Source organism: Myotis myotis, unplaced genomic scaffold (assembly GCF_014108235.1).
Source record: "Myotis myotis isolate mMyoMyo1 unplaced genomic scaffold, mMyoMyo1.p scaffold_m19_p_3, whole genome shotgun sequence".
In the NCBI taxonomy this organism is placed as follows: domain Eukaryota; kingdom Metazoa; phylum Chordata; class Mammalia; order Chiroptera; family Vespertilionidae; genus Myotis; species Myotis myotis.
The window spans coordinates 137,088,352-137,108,525 of record NW_023416335.1 but is presented as its reverse complement, the minus strand read 5'-3'; the positions used below and the strand labels follow the sequence as shown (position 1 = coordinate 137,108,525).

Below are 20,174 nucleotides of genomic sequence, written 5' to 3'. Positions count from 1 at the left end.
TGCCCAGTGAAAAAGTTTGTTACAGATACTTGCCTTCAAAGTAAAAAAAAAAAGAGTTTAGAAAAATCCAGCCACCAACCTAACTGAGAGAAAGAACTAAAATTCACCAGGATCACTGGTGGATGGTAACAACAGACGCCCCCCCTTAACTTTTAATATCTAATTTGTTTATCATATTAGAGACTGAGCTTCATGTAAGAGCAACTATTATATCTTTAATATGACTTTGGGCATAAGAGTAGTGATTAATATGATCATTAATAATAAAGAGCATTAAGACAAGTTGTCACTGTTCCCATTCCCTATTTATAGGTTCAGGGAAACTTTAGAGAACCACAAGTGTTCTAAGTCTTTTGTTTTTTATAACATGTTTTTATTGATTTTAGAGAGAGAGGAAGGGAGAGGGACAGAGAGACAGAAACACTGATGAGAGAGAAACATCAATCAGCTGCCTCCTGCATGCCCCCAACTGGGGATCAAGCCCCCAGCCTGGGCATGTGCCCTGACCAGGTATCAAACTGATGATCTCTTGGTTCACGGATCGATGCTCAACCACTGAGCCACGCCAGTTGGGCGCTTATTTTTCCCCTCCCCTCTCTAAGTCTTAGGCGTAGTTACTTTTGATTAAAACTTTAGGGGAAGATTTACATTTCAACAACTAGATTTTACTGAAAAAATGTGGCCATTGGACTGGACACTTGTATGCAGGAACACTGGGACATGTAATCGGTCCTTAGATGTCTTGGGTATGATGGATTGCCCCTCCACTGTGACAAAGGGCCTGGCATACATTTATTAGCATTTATCTTTATGCAAATGAAGCACAAAAATACAAGGACTTCTAGAAAACACAAATGGAAGGTATCTGCTCATTTGTTAATTGTTCTGTAATTCCATGAAAATATTTATATTGATGTTAAAACATGATAATTTAACATTAACCAAATACAGCTAAATAAAAACATACCTTAAGCTCCAAATTTATACAATGTATTAAAATGTGTCAAAATGACCATTTCCTCATTACAAAGGTTCAATGACTTCCCTTTCTGAGAATCAGTGGCATTGCCTGAATACCTTTAATATTTCTTTGTTAAATAATAACTAAAATATATGTTTTATTAATTTTTTCTTATAAAAATGAGAACTACCTCTTTCAAACTGAATAATACTCAAGCAGTATCCATTTGTTCCTTTTAGTCATGCTTATCTCTTTTGCAAACCTATTTTACACAATATTCAGAGTCCTCAGTCTTGCCTTCCACCCAGCTTTATCTAGTAAAAAAAATGATGTTTTCAAGCCTGAGAATCTGTTACTACAGCAGAATCTTGTTGAAGTTGGTGCACCTCCTAGTTTCCTTGCTGTTTATCCTCTGTTGGGTGATGGGCTATGAAGAGTGGGCAGAACTTGGCATTGACAACATCATCACCTGACAGGGCAAACTAATATGTGTAGAGGAATTCTGATTCGTTTATTTTCATGAAAACAGTTCCTAAACTGAGCTTTACAGATTTTTAATTTGGAGGACTGTCTGAAATGTGAATTCTATTTTATCTTTGGTGATCAATTTCTGCATTTGAGAAGAGGGAATATTCAAATACTTGCTTCGGTTTTAATGATCTAGAATACTTCAACTGGATATGTATTCTTTTTCCAGGTACATTTGTGTGCTTAAGATATTTAAGTACCCAAATAATTATTGCTTCCTATTCATTCCATAGAGAAAAATCAGACTTATATGCCTAGGTTTACCATAAGTCAAAAGTTATCATCTGTATATGTGGCTCTAACAGATCATTTCCCAGTAAATTATAGTTTCTGAAAGGTGATTATCTCATTGTCTATTTACTTACATGAATCATGGAATGAAGGCGGTATCTTTACCCCCTAGAAGCAGCAGTATCTTTTCATTTACAATATTATTATCACTGGTTCACATATGCCTAATTTTAAAAGGAATAATACTTTGGATCTTAGATTGACAAAAATATCCATTTTATATTTGAAGAAACTTATGTAAACTTTGTATGACATACATATTTGTATATATATGCACACGTATTATAATTTAGTTTTTGTTAAAGCTGCAAGCTTTAAAATATCAAATAGACTTCTATGACGGCACATCAGTGTAGGTAGAAAGAGCGTAGATTTCTCTAGAGCTTATCAATCAAAAATATAAAACCTAAAAAATAATATTGAGTGCAGGGTTATATATAAATATCATATGAGGTTCATGAAACCAGGTCCTTTGCTAACAATGATCTCCTACCAGATTCATAATATTTGGTAAGGAAAGACCTAAGTTTGTAACAAATACACTCTCATAATATATATTTTGTGGAATAAATATACATTATATTCTGTTAGAATTAATAATAGATACAAGCAATGCTTAAATTAAAAAAAAAATACACTACTTGATTTCTCTATCCTTGCTTCTAGCAAACTAAAAGTTGAGCTATATCGGCCTACTCTATTAATGCATAATAAAATTCAAGGAAACAAAACAAAAAGCCAATTGCTTCAGGAACCTGAAGAGAGTATAAATATAGTATAATTACTTGTTTTCAAGAGGGGGAAAGATGTTGACTTTGCAATTAACTGAATTTCTAATTCTGACAGCTCAGCAATATGGACGTGAAACAGGTCAGGGTGAGGAGCAATGTGTAGGTTTTAAGTGGCGACAATATTGAACTGATGCAGTTTGAACTATAGCCTAATGAGGGTTTTGTTCATCTCTGGAAAAGCTATAGACCCAAGGTTTACTTAATCCTGGCCCTGGTGATTAATCTGAAAGTCATGGACTTTATTCTTGCACTGTTTCAGTCTGCAGACTGGAAAACCTCTCCACTGGCACACAGAATTCCCACTGCAGTGAATGGAAGGTCTGTGTGTGTGAAGAGCAGCGAGCAGCCCGGGTTCAGCCCAGATAAAGAAGGTGTCGAGTTGCCTTGGTAAAGAATTTACACACCACGCGTTCACAGCTTCTTGACAGGTATAATTATCAGTGTTGTCTTTTCTTTTTACTATGTGCTGGGATTCAGAAGCACGGTTTCAAATTTGTGACTATCGGATGTTTGATCAAGTAGCTTTACTTCAAGGACCTGAAAGAGGAAAAAGAGTGAAGAGAAATCAGTGATTAGCATTCATTTGTCAACTACAATTTGCTAAAAATATCAAAAGAGCATGTGCTCTGTGAGAACAGCAAGGATTATTTTGAGCACTACCATTCATACACAATCTTCCATATATGAAAAAAAACAAACAAACACTGATGTTTGCAAAGGAAGTAATTGCTGAATGAGGATGGAAAAGACACCAGTTGTTCCCTAAAATGAAATAAAGAACACCAGTTTGGAAACATCTTAAATGTAAAAAATTTCTTCCTCCCAATTGCAGGTAACTTTTTTTTTTTTTCATGAAGACAAAGAATAGCTAAGCTTTATAAGACTCTGAGGGGCAGTTAGTGGTGTTCTTGCAGGAAGCACCGATATTTCTCCTCCGAAGCAGATATTAGGTCTGTTTCTTCTCCCACAAGGCCAGCCTGACATCAGCTACAACCGAGCGGGCAGCTGCCCATATGGTCAGGTTTGGGGGAGCAGCCTTCCCCAAACTCTCTTCTGAGACCTGTCACTCTTCCACCGTGATGAGTCATTTCTTTCAGAGAGAACACTGGTTTTCAACCTTTCATTTTAAAGCTGCAAATATTTTTTATTTCTATGAATGCAGAGCACAACAATATACAAAACAGATGTTAACAAATTGTTCTGGTTGATGTGTGCATGTGTGTGCATGTGTATGCGTATGTATGCATGTGTATGCATGTGTGCATGTGTGCATGTGTGTGTGTGTGGGGGGGGGGTACTTGCACCCTCCAGGTGCCATGCCTTCCAGAGATGTGCCTCAAAGCCCATGGGCTCACACAGTGGAACTGAAACCAGGCACGAGGCCACTGCGCTTCTTCAGAAGACACCTAACAAGACATTACTAGTACATATGACATCCGTCAAGGACATGTTAACAACTACAACACGGGCGACCGTGACGACGACTACTACTACTGGGTGCTCATTTACTTGCCACATGTTTTGGTCAGAGTTTTACATGCTTTTTTTTATTTAATCTCCACAACAGACTGTTTCACTGAACCTCAGATTAAATAACTTCCTGTTAGCCCCAAATGGCAGAGACCTAGAGATTCTGTTTTTAATACATTTATTTATCATACATGTATTTACATGTCCCAAGGATGTGGGTCTCAGAACTACTACATTTTAGTAAGAGTCTTGGGTCTCCTCATCTATCAAGAGGGGGAGTGGGCCTGTGGGACCCTGGGCACCCACAATGTGCGTCACTATAGTGCCCAAGGAGAATAACCATCTGCTCCAAGTGTCTCATATTTTCCTCTTTCCCAAGATTTATAGTTCAATAGGTTAGTGTTTTATTTCCCACATTAGTTTAAATTCTATTGATTAATTTGCCTTGCTTTTATTTTTAAAATATAATTTTATTGATTTCAGAGAGGAAGGAAGAGGAAGGGAGAGATAGAAACATCAATGATGAGAGAGAATCATTGATTGGCTGCCTCCTGCATGCCCCATGCTGGAGATCAAGCCCACAACCTGGGTATGTGCTCTGACCAGGAATTGAACTGTGACTTCCTGGTTCACAGGTTGATGCTCAACTGTTGAGGCATGCCAGCCGGGCACTTTGCTAACTTTTAAATGGGCCATTCTGGTAAGCAGAATAATGGACCCCAGAACCAGTGAATATGTTAGATTTCACGGTGAAGGGAAATTGAGGTTGTAGATGGAATGAAGGCTGCTAAGCAGCTGATGTTAAAATAGGCAGGTTACCCTGGATTGTTCAGGTGGGCCCAGTATAATGAAAAGTGGAAGAGGGGGTGAGAAGAGAGTGATAGAAGGGGATGTGATGATGGACACAGAGTTTAGAGCAATGCAGTGCATGATGCAGTGCAGGTCTCTGCCACCGTTGTTGGTTTGAAAGATGGACGATGGGACCACAAAGCAAGGAATGCAAGAAGCCTCTGGGATCTGGACAAGGCAAGGAAATGATGTCCACCCAGAGCCTCCTAGAGCCCAGTGAGACTATGTTGGACTTCTGTCCTACAGAATTACAAGATAATTAATTTGTGTTCTCTTAAGTAAGAAAATCTGTGGTAAATCTTTAGGGCAGCTATGGGAAACTAATAGGCTGTGATAATGAAGTGCTTTGAAGTATGGGGCACTGCTTTGAAAGTAAGTGGTGAGGGTGAGTTGGATAGCTCCAACTCTAAGCGGCCTGAGAATGAATTTCTGGAAAGCTCATGAGAATGTGTCTGTGAGGAGAGACAGAGGAATTTGAGGGCAGGTGCCACTGAAGAAAGAGGCCAAGTGGTTAAGAAACAGAGGCTCTGAAGCCCATGTTTATGAATCACTACCCTATTGCTTACAAGCTTTGAAAAACATTCTGTCAACTTTTAAAAATCCAACATGACTAGTTTCCTTCTTTAAAATGAGTTTAAAAACAGTACCTAATATCCATAGATTATTGTGATGATTAAACAATTTAATATATATGAAGTTCTTTCTTTTTTTTTTTTTTTTTTTTTTTTTTTTTTTTTTTTTTTTTTTTTGGTTAATTCTCACCCAAAGATACATTTCCCATTGATATTTAGAAAGAATGGAAGGGAGGAGGAGAGATGGAAGCACCGATATGAAAGAGGCACATGGATTAGTTGCTTCCCGCACAGGCCCTGATTGAGCCTGCAACCGAGGTAGGTGCCCTTGACTGGAATCCAACCCAAGACCCTTCAGGTCCCAGGCCAACACTCTGATCACTGAGTAAAACCAGCCAGGACATATATGAAGTTCTTAAAAGAGCTCTTGGCACAGCCTAACAGTTTAATGCGTTGCATCCAGCATTATGATGGTTATTTCTGGTCCAGTTTTTAGCTTAGTTACTCTGGGTTCCTTGGATTTAGTTTTATCGATCATCCTCTGGGACCTGGTCCTACCAGTGCCTGGCTGGCAGCTCTGGCAGTGTTCCCTGGATCAAACCACCCGGCCATGGCTGAGGCCATGGTGCTGGAAGGTATAGAACACTCAGTGGTGGACAAAATAAGGAAATGAGGGCTTGAAGAGCAGGAGGACAAAAAAGAGTCAGTGAGGCCTCTGGCAAATGCCAGCTGCTTTGTACATCTGCTAAGATCCTGCCTGGTTTTGAATATAAATGAATTCTCTATCCTTGTTCCAGCAATAGGAGGTCAGAGAAATACAAAAGGCTTGTGTGGTCTAGACTTCCTCATAATGCTGACATCTTTAGAAGTACTCCGCTTTCTATTTTATTATTTGGAATCTAGGTAAAATATAAAGTATATATTTCCATATTTTATGGATGTATATAAAGTCAGTCTTAAAAAAAATAAGATGCTTAAAGCTGAATTAATGTAATACTTCAAAAACACTAATTCAAAAAAATATATGCACCTCTATGTTTATTACAGTGATATTTACAAAAGCCATGAATGGAAGCAACCCAAGTGCCCATCAATAGACTATTGGATACAATAGAATATTATCTTATATAATAAAGAGGTAATATGCAAATTGACCATCACTCCAACACACAAGATAGCCGCTCTCACATGGTCAAAGATGGCCACCCCAATGTGGACATAAGATGGCCAGCAGAGGAGGGCAGTTGGGGGCAACCAGCCCTGCAGGAGAGGGAAGTTGGGGGGGACCAGGCCTGCAGGGGAGGGCAGTTGGGGGGACCAGGCCTGCAGGGGAGGGCAGTTGGGGGAACCAGGCCTGCAGGGGAGGGCAGTTGGGGGCGACCAAGCTTGCAGGAGAGGACAGTTAGGGGCAATCGGGCCAGCAGGAGAGCAGTTAAGCATTGATCAGGCCGGCAGGGGAGTGGTTAGGGGGTGATCAGGCAGGCAGGCAGGTGAGCGGTTAGGATCCAGCAGTCCTGGATTGTGAGAGGGATCCCAGATTGGAGAGGGTGCAGGCTGGGCTGAGAGTCATACCCCCCATGCACAAATTTTGTGCACCGAGCCTCTAGTTTGACCATAAAAGAGAATGAAATCTTACCATTTTTGACAGCTTGGATGGACCTACAAGTCAAATAAGTCAGACAAAGAAAAACAAATACCGTATGATTTCACTTACATATGAAATCTAAAGAACAAAATAAATAAAAAAATAGAAACAGATTCACAGATACAGAGAACAGACTGATGGTTACCAGAGGGGAGGAGGGTTGGGGGAGTGAGGGGAAAAAAGTGAATGGATTAAGAACTACAAATTGTTAGTTACAGAACAATCATGGGGATGTAAAGTACAGCATAGGGAATATAGTCAATAATCCTATATAATAAAAGGCTAATATGCAAATCGACAAAATGGCAGAATGACCAGTTGCTATGATGTGCACTGACCATCAGGGGGCAGACCCTCAATGCAGGAGCTGCCCCCTGGTGGTCAGTGCACTCCCACAGGGGGAGTGCCTCTCAGCAAGAAGACAGGCTCACGGCTGGCGAGCACAGCGGTTGCAGGAGCCTCTCCTGCCTTCGTGGAAGTTGGACATCCCATGAGGGCCGGACATCCCTCGAGGGCCCCCGTCTGTGAGAGGGTAGAGGCCAGGCTGAGGGACCCCCTCCCCCAAGTGCATGAATTTCGTGCACCAGGCCTCTAGTATTGTAATAATTACCTATGGTGCCAGGTGGGTACTTGCAATATTGGGGGGACCACTTTGTAAAGGACATGATTGTCTAACCACTATGCTGTATACCTGAAACTAATACAAAATAACATTTAATTTAAACTGTAATTGAAAAATAAAATTTTGAAAAGTGAGTACAGATTTAAAAAAAACACCCTATATTCATACTCTCTGTTTAAGATTCTATAATATAAGTGTATAGTGATCATATCTACTACATTTTAGGAAATGTAATCTATTCTTTCTTATTACCAAACATAAAAGCTGGAGAAAAAAACAACTGCATTTTACTTCAATAAAGTTAATATTAGAAGTAGGTATAAGGGATATTCTCTACATACTATCCACATGCAACATATTTTTTCATTTGTATCCAGCAGTTACCATGCTAATCACTCCATAATTTATACCATCTCAGATTTTTTTTAAAGTTATTTTTAATTTAGAGAATAGAAATTATATTTTGTGTGATAAGCAATAAGGTAATATCTGACAAGTCTTTTGCTTTACCTAATCTTTCCTTGATTTGTAATACTTAAAAAATATCAGAGATCTGTTCAAAGTAAATATGTCAAATTAGCTTCAAATGTCTTTGCAAAAGCCACCATAGCATGAGTTAGCAAGTGTAGCAAATCTCATTTAATCCTTAAAAATCTTAATTAATTAAAAGTTGAACAAGAGCTAATGTAGGTCTCTGACTATAAATTCACCATAAAATCCCTGGGTGACATGACTTGGTTTTATTCTGCTTGTACTTGAAATGGTCACCACAGTTTTATCTCAAGGGTCCATGCCTGTGTAAGATTGAAATTGTTGTCTTGGCGAGTATAAATATAAAGTTAATGTCCACTTAAATAGAGCTTTACCACATCATGTGCAAGAAAAAAACACCATTTGTAATTGCTTTTTATTAAAAATGTTAGTCTTTGGTGGTGAGACAGTAGGAAATTCTGAAGTGACTTAATGAAGGCTGATGGAACAGAGAAATGAGGTTGAGTTTATGGCCCAGCAAATGCCTATTTATGGCCAAGCTGTATACTTCCAAAGATGACTGAGTGAGCATAATGCTCTAAGTTTTTAGTAAGACCTCAGAAGTCAGAATGGCAACATATTTCTTTCAAAATGCTTCAGAAAAAATTTACTGTGGGCTAGTGGCATGTTAATGAGCAGAACTGGTACAAATCTATAATACTGAGGATGGAAGAAAATGTGTTAGTGAAATGAGTGTCAATGCTTGACTAAAAAATAGTGAATTGTTATTAGCAAAGAGATGTTTGAAAGGATTTGAAAGTATAAATGTAAAGTACCTTTACATTCGGAATGGATGAGAGAGAAGGATATGGACAACATTACTTGTCCATGTGCAGCCATAACATTCTCTCTTGATGGTATCATCCTATTCCAAACCACTGCATTACTTGTCTAGACTCCTAATAGCCTCCTAATTGGTCTCTGTTTTCATTCTTACCCTGCGATAATCTATTCTCTCAGTAGCAGCTAGAGTTATCATTTTTAATACCTAAATCAGATCATGTCACTCCCCTCCTTAAGTACCTTGAGTGGCTTCAATTGCAATAAAATCTAACTTCCTTCAGTGGTTTAAAAAGCTTTCTGTGACCTCACCTCCATCTATTTCACTGTCCTTCTCATTATTCCCTAACCACCCTGGCTTTCTTTCTGCTTCTCAAACATCAAGTGGCTCATGTCAGCCTTAGAGCTACTACACTGGGTTTCTCCTCCTCTTCTACTCATTTCTGTCTTCTCCTAATCATTCAATTTCAAGTTTAATGTCACCTCCTTTGAGGAGTTTTCCCTGGTCACCTAATTGGAAGTCATGATCTAACCAGTCTCTATCAAAGCTCCCAATTTTAACTCTGCAAAATACTGGTCCCTCTAGGATATTTTAATTTACTTGTTTATTAACTATGTCCTCTAACCAGGATGTAAGCACCGTGAGAGCAAGGACTTTTCTTAGCTTGTGCTGGTTCTTCAGCCTATTGAACAGTACCTCGCCCATCGTAGTGCTAAATAAATATTTATTGTTGAATAAATGTAGCTTTTAGAATGGAACGGAGTTTTAGATAAAGACATCAAAGTCAGATGTATATAGAATAAGATTAGGAGGCTATAAAAGCAAGATAGATTGTTGAATTCCCAACTCTCTGAGGACAAATCCCATACTCTTGACTTCTCCATGTAGCTTCTACTTTTCATAAGTGTCACAAAAAATTGAAAGTCTCATGTCATATCCAATGTTTCTGGTTATGCAAATAATAATCTGACATTGAAGGAGTTAAAATCACCACTACCCCCTGTCATTTTTCTAAGAGCATTTGAACCTCACTTCAAACACACATTTGCAGATGTCATAGTGTGGGGATATCTAATGCTATAAGCTGTGGCCTCCAAAAGATAGCAAGATAAATGTAGATGACTCCAGAATACCTGATGTTAGCAGATGAAATACCTAGTAGAGTGAAAAGTAAAATAATTCTGTGCTACTTGTAACTATGGTTGTGGGGACTCCACTGAAATGACTGAAGCTTCATCTAAAAAAGTGGGTTTTCATGATACTTACATTAAAGAGTTCTTCTGAGGGCGAGGGATAAACATGTGAGAAGGGTCTAGCACATAGCAGATACTTCAAAGACTCTTAAGATTTTTTTATTGAATTTTCTTAAGATATATAGAAAAATATGAGTATTCTTTGCCACAAAGTGAAATATAGGAAAAGGCAGGTGCATTTTGGGCACATTCTAAATGAACATCTAAACAGAATTTCAAAACCTTTCCTAGCATGGACACCGACAAGCCTCTACTTCACTCTTTTCAGTGAAGCAGTTTTCTAACCAAAGGGGGCCTTCCCAGCCTCAGCACTAGAGGTAGTTGAGTATATGCACTGTGCCAAGGCCACTGGCCGCAAGAGTGAGCGAGGAGCTGATTTCAGGCTGCACCCTGGTCATCTGGCTTTGTGCCTGAGGATCTGGGTTTGCACAGAGGCTGCACTTTCCTAATTTGTAAAAGGGTATCAAGCATCTGTACCTGGTCCTCGCAAAGTATATTATTTTCCAAAATATCTTGCATTTGCAAAGAATGTGGCTGAATGACACATAAAGCAAGCGTTTACATTTTCTGAGATTATTATTTGTTTGACTGTATTTTTAATTATTAAATCTAATAATTTTATCCCAGCTAAGAAACCATATTAAAACACACACACACACACACACACACACACACACACACACACACACACACACTAGCCCAGCCAATACGTATCAGTGGTTGAGCATTGACTATAAATCAGGAGATCTCTCTTCGATTCCCAGTCAGGGCACATGCCCAGTAGGGAGGCATGCAGGAGGCAGCTGATCATTGATTCTCTCTCATCATTGATGTTTCTATCTCTCTCTCCCTCTCCCTTTCTCTCTGAAATCAATAAAAAATATATTTAAAAAACAAACAAACACTGGAATATGCAATGGACTTTCCCTGTACAGAGGAAGACACGTCTCACCTATGACATGTGGTTCTGCTGCGCTTGTTGCTGCTGCTGCTGTTGCTGCTGCTGAATTAGCAGTTGCTGCTGCTGCCGACGCCGGGCTGTCCGTAGCTTCTCAAAGCGAGCCTCCATTTCTTCCAGGACCTTCGGGGTGTACCGCACCACCAGCTTGACGCTGTCCTTAGCAGCCTTGAGGAGTTCCACAGCTTTCTCATGGTGTTCGCCTTCTACACTCTGAAAAGACAGTGACACTTCTTAAAGGGGAGAGTTTCCTTGTTCATTTTCTTGAGTGACAAATCTGAAATTAGTATCATATTAAAATATCGACATTTGAAATTTCCAGAAGCTGTGACAAATAGGACTTATTGCCATCATCATTATTATTTAGTACTTTGCAGTAGAACTATAATCAGGCTAGGATTCACTAGGGTACAGAATAGATTGGCTGGGGCTTCAAGTTAAGAGGGTGAGAAATAATAACCAAAAATATAATACTAGCATTTTAGAATGACATGTCTAAATTTTATTTGGAAGAGTAAATGTATTAGTCAGAAAAATTTTGAAAAAAATTAAGAAATAGTAATAGAGGATGGCTTTCCTTTCAGATATCAGTGTTTATTAAGTATTTATTCCCATGAGTGAAGTTGAGTCTTATTGGTGTAGTGAGAGACAGAACAGAACAGAGTCCAGAAGCAGATCCATTGTATGTCAATTTTATTATATGAAAAAAGTGGAATTTAGATCAAAGAGGAAAAGGATTATTAAATAATGATGCTGGGACAAATAATAATTAAATGACCCCAATCTCCCAGTCAATGCTAAATATAACAAATTGATTAAATTTTAAATGTAAAAATAAAACCATAAAACAACTAAAACATAATGTAGTCATTATCTTGCAATGAAAAATTAATTCTTAAGTAAAAATACCAAAGATAAAAAAATCACAAAATCAGATTTAAAAATTGTAAGTTTCAATTTCTCACATCATAAAAAGGTAAAAAACAAAAAAAAATATTTTTCATATACAACAGTCAATTTGTTAATATTCTTCAAATGAAAAACTCTTATAAGTCAATAAAGATCTAACAAAATGGGCAAATGAACTCCTGACAAGTAAGAATTTAAAAATCCCATATGTACAATAAATCTATGGAACAATGGTCAAATTCCCTAGTAATCAAACAAATACAGATTAAACACAAAATATTTCATTTTTAATTTAAAAATCATAAATATATATTTTCAAATATAGTGTATTGGCAAAAATGTAGGAAAATGGGATTCTCATACACTAATAATAATTTAACAAAAACTGGCATTTTTTTTGGAGGGCACTCTTGTTATATATCAAACCTTTCATAATAAATAGTTTTATTTTCAGAGGAATTTATGAAGAATATGACCAAAGAGGCACACATACCTATAAAGTAGTTATAACAAAATGCAAAAAAATGAAATAAATTCTTGGCTTTTGAGTTTCAAAATAATCACTTGAACACAATGGCACAGATGATAGTTGGAGAAACTATCTTTACACTAAGTAAACACAGAAAGACTCCTCCCAAACCTTCTAAAGCATCTCTGTGTTGGAATTAGGCAGAAGCAAGGCCAAGGAAAGTTGTAAGCAGACATTCTAGGACCCGAAGGAAAGGAGACAATGCCCTTCCCTCTCCGCTACTCCCCAGGACAGATGACATAGCCCCCACTTTACAGGATAGAAGTACAAAGGCCTTTCTGACTTGCTTGCTGGATAGAGCTCAGAGAAGGAACCTGTGTGATGAGACACATAGGGACTGAGACGGGCTGAAAGACTGCCAGCACACCTGAGTGGCACTGAGGTGGCAGAGAAGGCCGCTCCAAACAGGTTGAGATTACATTTTGATCCATGTAAAAGGGAAACTAAATATGGATGTCATACTGAGTGCATCTCAAACCCACTTCAATTGTATCTTGTGATTCATATTCCTACTACTGTACAGATTAGATCAGAAGAGTTAAGGGGTTGTGTTCCATTCTGCGGTCTGCTTCAGCAAGGTGGATGTGGACTGAAATAAAAAAGGCTTGAATTTAGCAACGAGGCATCCGGTGACCCTTAAGAGCACTGCTTCAGTCATTTGTCAGGAAAAAGGCAGATATTAAGAGTTTAAGAAATGACCATTGTGAGCGCTGGAGGCCACTTATATAACCACTCCTTTGCCAAATCTGGGTTCCGTAGAGAGCAGGGGTGGTAAATAACTGATGGGCAGAATGAATTTTTATCTGTGGCTGAAGCTTAGGAAAATAGGCTTGTTCATTGACTCATTCTTTTCATTACTCACTCAATCATTGACCTGGTCACTCAGCAGGTGTTTATTAAGCATTTATGTTTCTAGTTATAGTTCTTTGGAAGAACATGAAGGACAAAAGAAACTTTGTACAATACAAACTCTATTTTTAGTGTGCATGCAATTTCTTTGTAATTTGCCTCAACATGACTTGTTAATGTATGGAATTCTCCTTTAAAAGGAAAACTGGGTGATTTGGTTGTCCATAACCTTCTCTCATTTACTTTTTAATATTAGCACTTAGGTGTTTATATGTTTCAGTAACAATGGCTCATCATTCTCTAGGCCTGATGATGAGTCCCCAGAATACTTTTTGGCTTTGGTTGTATTAGCTTTCATTTGAGAGGGTTGGAGATTCTAGGCCAGACCTGTAGAGGCCCATTATCCCAGTGTAGGCCCTAAGTCTGCAATTTAGAGTTGCCACAAGAGGTGCTGTGGGACCATTAGGCTCTCACCACAGTGAATAGCTGAGACACACATAGCTGGTGTGTGATCCTGTCCCTGCAGCACCGTCAGGCGTACCCTCTCCCACCCCTGCTCTGCTGTCCCCAAACACAGGTAGCAGCTTATGAACAGCAGAATCCATGGTCTTTGAATCCAACATTTTTGCCTTGACGCCCTATCTCTGGTTTCGACAATGACTCGGATTCTTCCCGGCTCCGCAGAGTTAACAGGTCTCCTGGTTTAATCTACCTTTTACTTTGTCCTCTTCACCAGGGCACAGAACCGTTGCCTAAGATCCAGGCAGAGTGCCATGCTTCTTCATCTCTACCACTAACAGTGCTTAGTTACAATAATATAAATTACACAGCTGAACAGTATAATGGAAAATAAGAGGCATCTCTTACAGAGAGATTTGAAGAAATATAAGCATGTTCGTAGAATATATTATTTCAAACATTCCTTAAATTTGTTTTTTAATTGCTTTCCAAAACATTTCTTAACTTTTATCTCAAAAAATTGTTCTGGGTCTCTCCTTTGCCTCTCTTAGGGATATTTTGAGTGCTTATGCTTGTCTCCTGAACCTATTATTATCTCTGGAGTACTTTTAGTCCCTTGGGATAACTTCTTAAATAGAATAAGGCAGTTTTCTCTCTTCTTACTTTCTCTTTTAAGATAAGAACAAAAAAGTAGACTACTTTCCCATGGAGTTCTTGTTCCATGCATCAAAAGTGGCCAAACTATGTGCTCAGTGAAGGTATCCACATTGACATACAAACACTTGTTAACAGGAATTCCTTGAGCTCTGAAAGTTTATAATTGATTCCTACTTTTGACTTAGTCTATATTTCACTCTTAATAAAAGTATGTCTTATTTCAAGATAAGTATTTTTGAATGTTTTAAAATATAATAGTGTATTTGTAAACAGTTAAGCCGTTTCTATCACGGCCATATATATATGCCCTCCTTACTCAGGAACTGTCCTTTGTATCAATTAGCTCAGTGTGAGCAGTCACTGAAACTTGCAGCACCAGCCTTTCACGGAGGATGAAAATGTGGCCCTAAGTGACTTGAGGAGACCTAGGAAAACTTCTAATTTTCAAGTGAAAATCCTTCCTCTATTTAAAACCTGAAAGTCTATATACAGTGGGGCCTTGACTTACGAGTGTCCCGACTAACGAATTTTTTGAGATACCAGCTGTCTCTCAGCCAATTCTTTGCATTGAGTTGATAGAGTAATTTGAGTTAACGAGCTTCTTAACGAGCTCGGTCTCGGAACGAATTAAACTCATAAGTCAAGGCCCCACTGTACTTTCCTTAAGAAATTTGATGATACGTTCTAAAGGAAATTCTATACTTTTAGATCTATTCCCTTGCTTTTATTTATTTATTATTTAATCTGTATTGTTGAAAGTAATACAAATGTCCCCCCTCTGCCTCCCTTTTACTGGTTCCTGACCTATTCCAGACCTTCACCTCACTATTGCCTGTGTCCATAGATTATGCATATATGCAAATAAGTTCTTTGGTTAATTTCTGACAGCCTCCCCTCCACCTTCCCTCTGAGCTCCATCTGTGCTCTGTTTCCATGCCTCTGGCTTTCAGAGTTTTGCTGTGTATATTGAAACTTGAGGAAGTCATTGACATGGATTAATTTAATAAGACTTTTCAACAAGCATCTATCTGGTTAAAGCTGGATGTAAAGGGCTGGCAAAGAAGGCAGAGGGACATGAGCATTCTCTAAAATACATTAAAATATACTAAGAATAGACAACCCTATCCTGAAAATATTTCTATCTTTTTCTGCTGTTTTTTTTAAAATACTCATAGAAATCAATATGGGAAGGAGGATTCAAATAATTTTATTACCACTTCCAAATGAATAAATAAAATATTAAGCTGGCATTAAACCATAAACCTGAATCTTCTGTATTTATGCCATATATAGTAAAATAATATGTTTTTATTCAGAAAGCTGGGAAGAAAATAGTTCAGTAAATAACCAGATGCATACTTGTTTTGTTAGCAATCCCATGCAGTAGTAAGCCTAGGGAGCTTTAAAGTTAGTTAACTTGATGGAAGTTTAGCAACTCAGTGGCTGGTGAGCTAAACATGGCTGCATTCTGATCATTCAATTGTGCTTCTATCCCCACTCATTGTGAGATATCAAAATGGATAGCATTTCTTGGTATGCCCAATTTTCTGGTTGATTACAAATCCTCTTTAAGAGAGAATTTTAGATTGCACTGCATACATGAATTTGCTTATGATATGTGCTCTATCCCCTGTGATAGTAGTTAAATTTTGACCCTTGCAAGACTGCAAATGGAAGAAATGCCTGCCCTGGGGAGGAATAGAGTTATCTGTGCACAATCACTGCACAGTGGCCTATGCCCAGGTCTATATGAAAGTCTTTCTCTGTGAGGTTTACATGAACATAATCTTGGCCCAGCTTGCTGATTAACTGTTTAAACACTTTGTTGGATAACCTAGAGTTGGCTATACCTATCAGTTTTTCTAGGTTTATCTAGTCTAGGTTTCCGAATAGACTCCTAAATGACACATAATTCCTATAGGGCCAACTGGTATTATCAGGGAATAAAAGTATTCAAGGGTATTGGATTATAATATATTTTAGTGCAAATAAGTAGCTCAGAAACTCAGATCATTATACTTATAAAGGCCCTTAGAAATAATCTCGTTATCTCCTTGCAACTTAATGTATAAGGAAACAAACACCAAGAATGGCTGTGACCTAGTCCATATTATAAATTTGTTAGTTGCACGGCTGGCTTAGAACTCATGATTCTTAATGATTGCTCTTTCAACAACCTCATTCTGCTTTTCTAGATTAACTAACGTAGACCACAGTAGACTAGTTTTTGTGTAATGTAGAAGGATAAGAACGAGTGACCAAGACAAGATATGTCAACTCCTAGCTCTAAAATGAGTTGAGCCAGTGAAAGAGCAGGGTGAGGCTACATGAAGGGCTCACTGTTAGTGGTTATGATCCTCAGCTTGGAAAGGTCCAAAAGAGTCAAAGACTGACGTACTTCTTTCCCATAAAGGTTATGGTGATTGACCATTATGATAGTGTTGCTTTTAGTCTAGTAAGGTGTTCTGATATTATTTTAAGTGTGTGTCTAAACTTATAAATGTGTGTGTACTCTAATGTTATTGAGCGCTTATGCTTATTAAGTGCTAGGCACTGCTAACAGCCATGTGTGCAGTATATCTAACCTCACAACAACTCTATAGGAAATTTATCCTAGGTCCTCAGGTAGTAAGCAGAACAGATGGACATGAACTGGAGACTAGGCTCTTACCTACCAATCCACAGCCTTAAAAAAGACAAGAAAGAGAAAGTAAATATCACTTGGTGGCTTTCCCTATTCACATCTTTTTGAGAGCAGAAAGAGGGCTGGCTTAGGTAAGAAAATCTTATAATTGTGGCTTAGTATAACTCCATAGTCAGCATTTTAGGTCATTTAAAAAATTTATATTAATTGGGTTAATTAAGAATGAACTATCTCTGCACAAGGTACAGGATATATTCAGAAAAAAAACCTTTATGACTTTAATACTTTCCTTTCTCAAATATGTTAATTTCCTGTTCTAAATGTACTGTATTATCTTCTGCTGAAGAAAAGTGGCAGTGTATAAAAAGTACCACACATATCCCTTGGGAAAAAATATGCTAATGCTCTCTCATAGTACTTTCTTCTGGCCTAAATATTAATATCTGTTTCAGTGTATAGTAATTTAACAGTTTATAATCATTCTGCTGTCACTAGACTGTCCAAGGGCAGGGTGACTCATTACTGTATGCTCAGTAAATAGTCAATGAATAAACCCTATCTATCTATCTATCTATCATCTATCATCTGGCTAAGTAGCCAGTACTGGGTTTGAATTTGAGCTTCTGCACTTACCAGCTTTGTGAGTCAAACAAGGAACTTAGAATCTCCAAGCCTAAATTTGCTCTTTTGTAAAATGAGTATCACAGAGTATCTACTTAATAAGACCATTATGAGCATTAAATTTAATATACAAAAAGCACTTTGGAAGAACATCTGGCCCTTGAAGAGATCCAACAAATGCTAACTCTTTGTGGAATGATTTCCTCTGTGATAATCTTGCTACCGGGCTTCAAGTGCTTAAAGACAACAGCAACAACAAAATCTAATTTGCCTTTGCAGTAGGTAGAAGTTTCTTTTATATTATCTAGGAAGCAAACATTTATGAAATAAATTAATAGTGTACAGAGTTCATTGGAAGAATGTTTAAAACTACTTAGGCAAGTCAACTGCTTCTGATCACACTCAAGTAACTCAGAAGCATCGTTTCCGTACGTACAATTGATATGCTAATTACAAATGATCATTATTTGTTTGTAAAAAACTGCTGGTCTCAGTGTCTCCACAGTGTCACCCTCAGTTAAGGAAAGGAGCTTGTACAGGAGATTCACTTGCTAGATCATACAGTGTGAGTGAACCTGAGAGGGGAAAGTCATCAAACGACCACACACCGCAAAAGAGCAAAAAGGTTACTATGGGAAAAGCATATACAATTACACATATTTTTATCCTGTGAGAGTAGTTATAAATGTAAAAAATTTGGAACATGAATGTGAAGAGTAGCAGGCCCAGGGACAGAAACCTGAAGGGAGCAAAAGCTTAAAGAAAAAATCAGTGCCAGAAATCATAAATTGAACAATTGGTTGATCTCAAGCCCACCTTTCAGATCTGTAGACTAAAACTGGAAACAGATGCAGCTACTACATCTCAAGTTTTAATGCCTTGTGGTAACTCTGCCCAACTCCTGCTGTTCTAGCACCAAAAGACTGAAAAACAATTCTGATGCTTGTTGGGATGAATATTAAACAAATACACATATACACACAAATGTACACAAACGCACATATGCACACTCATACACACTAAACACACATATATGTATGCACACACACACCATACATGTGTCTATATGGATACACACATGCATTACATATATACACATATACATACATAATCATACACACACACACACACCATTGTCAATAGCACAAATGTGAGCACTCAAGATTTGAAAACAGAACAAAGCTGTGTGGGAAAATATTCCTAGAAAATGAGATCTTTAAATCAGTCTGTTCATGTTTGAGTGGCAGGTTTCATCTAGAAAGTCAAGATTAGAGGGAACTCTTCCCAATCACGATCCAGACTGATCTGTGCCTCCAAAACGCATGCTGTGCCTGCCCACACTCTCCCAGCCACCTCACTTGGTGACACTAAATCCCCAAGGGGCAAGGCCTCCTGCAAATGTTCAGAAGCAGGAGTGACTGGTTTGCACAAGGGAGGGGTTTGGGGATGTGATAACCACCACCCCCCACATGCCCATGGAGAACTGCCTCTCTCAGACTCGCCACTTTTACAGCTCCGCTGAAACATGCGAGTACTTCTCAGCCACTAAAATTTAGTGTCACTCTGTAATCAAATCGATCCTCAAACCGACCCTTAGGACAGCCAAAGTGACAGGGCAGAGAGGCCAGGGGTTGGGGTCAGCAGATCCGGGTGGGAAGAGTAGACGAATCACTGAGGAGAACTGTGACCTCTAGAGCATGACCTCTGCTTCGGTGCCTCAGTTCCCAGGGAGAGACAGTGCCAGTTTTAGGAGTGAAAGTCCCAGGAAGGGCCTCTGTCCAGGGCAAACCGAGGCAGGTGATCATCTATGAAGACACAGGAAGAGGCTGCAAAGATTAAAGAGTGCAGAGTAGTGTCTGGTACATGATATTTCTTCAATATACATTTGTTTTTGTGTTTGTCTTTTAAATCAGCAGCCCTTGGGGAATTTGAATTTTCAGTGGTCATGAAAGGTAGACATTTTATCAAAGAAGGATGGGCCCTGGCTGGTGTGGCTCAGTTAGCTGGAGCATCGTCTGATGCACTGGAAGATCGTGAGTTTGATTCCCAGTCAGGGTACCCAAATTTCAGGTTCGATGCAACTGATCCATGTATCTCTCTCACATCAATGTTTCTCTCTCTTTCCCTGCCCATTGAACAGCCAAGGGCATGAGGAAAGGGAAGGCAAGTAGAGATCTGAGTTAAGAGAAAGGTTTGAAAAGCGTTGAGGCCACCCATGTCATTTCCTCTCACTGCAGTTCTGCCAAGACCCCAA

At 38.6% G+C, this 20,174-nt stretch overlaps 1 protein-coding gene across 2 annotated transcripts in view; it reads right to left on the bottom strand.

Annotated features, from left to right (window-relative positions):
- Window positions 1-506: 506 nt before the first annotated feature.
- Window positions 507-20,174, bottom strand: part of LIN7A (lin-7 homolog A, crumbs cell polarity complex component) — a 143,843-nt gene continuing 124,175 nt past the window's right edge. For both annotated transcript variants that reach the window (XM_036301729.1, XM_036301728.1), the window contains exons 5-6: window positions 11,247-11,465; window positions 507-3,108 (exon numbers count right to left, since the gene is read on the bottom strand). In XM_036301729.1, coding sequence (XP_036157622.1) covers window positions 11,247-11,465 — 219 coding nt within the window. In that variant the 3' untranslated portion in view covers window positions 507-3,108. The remainder of the gene's footprint in view (window positions 3,109-11,246; window positions 11,466-20,174) is intronic.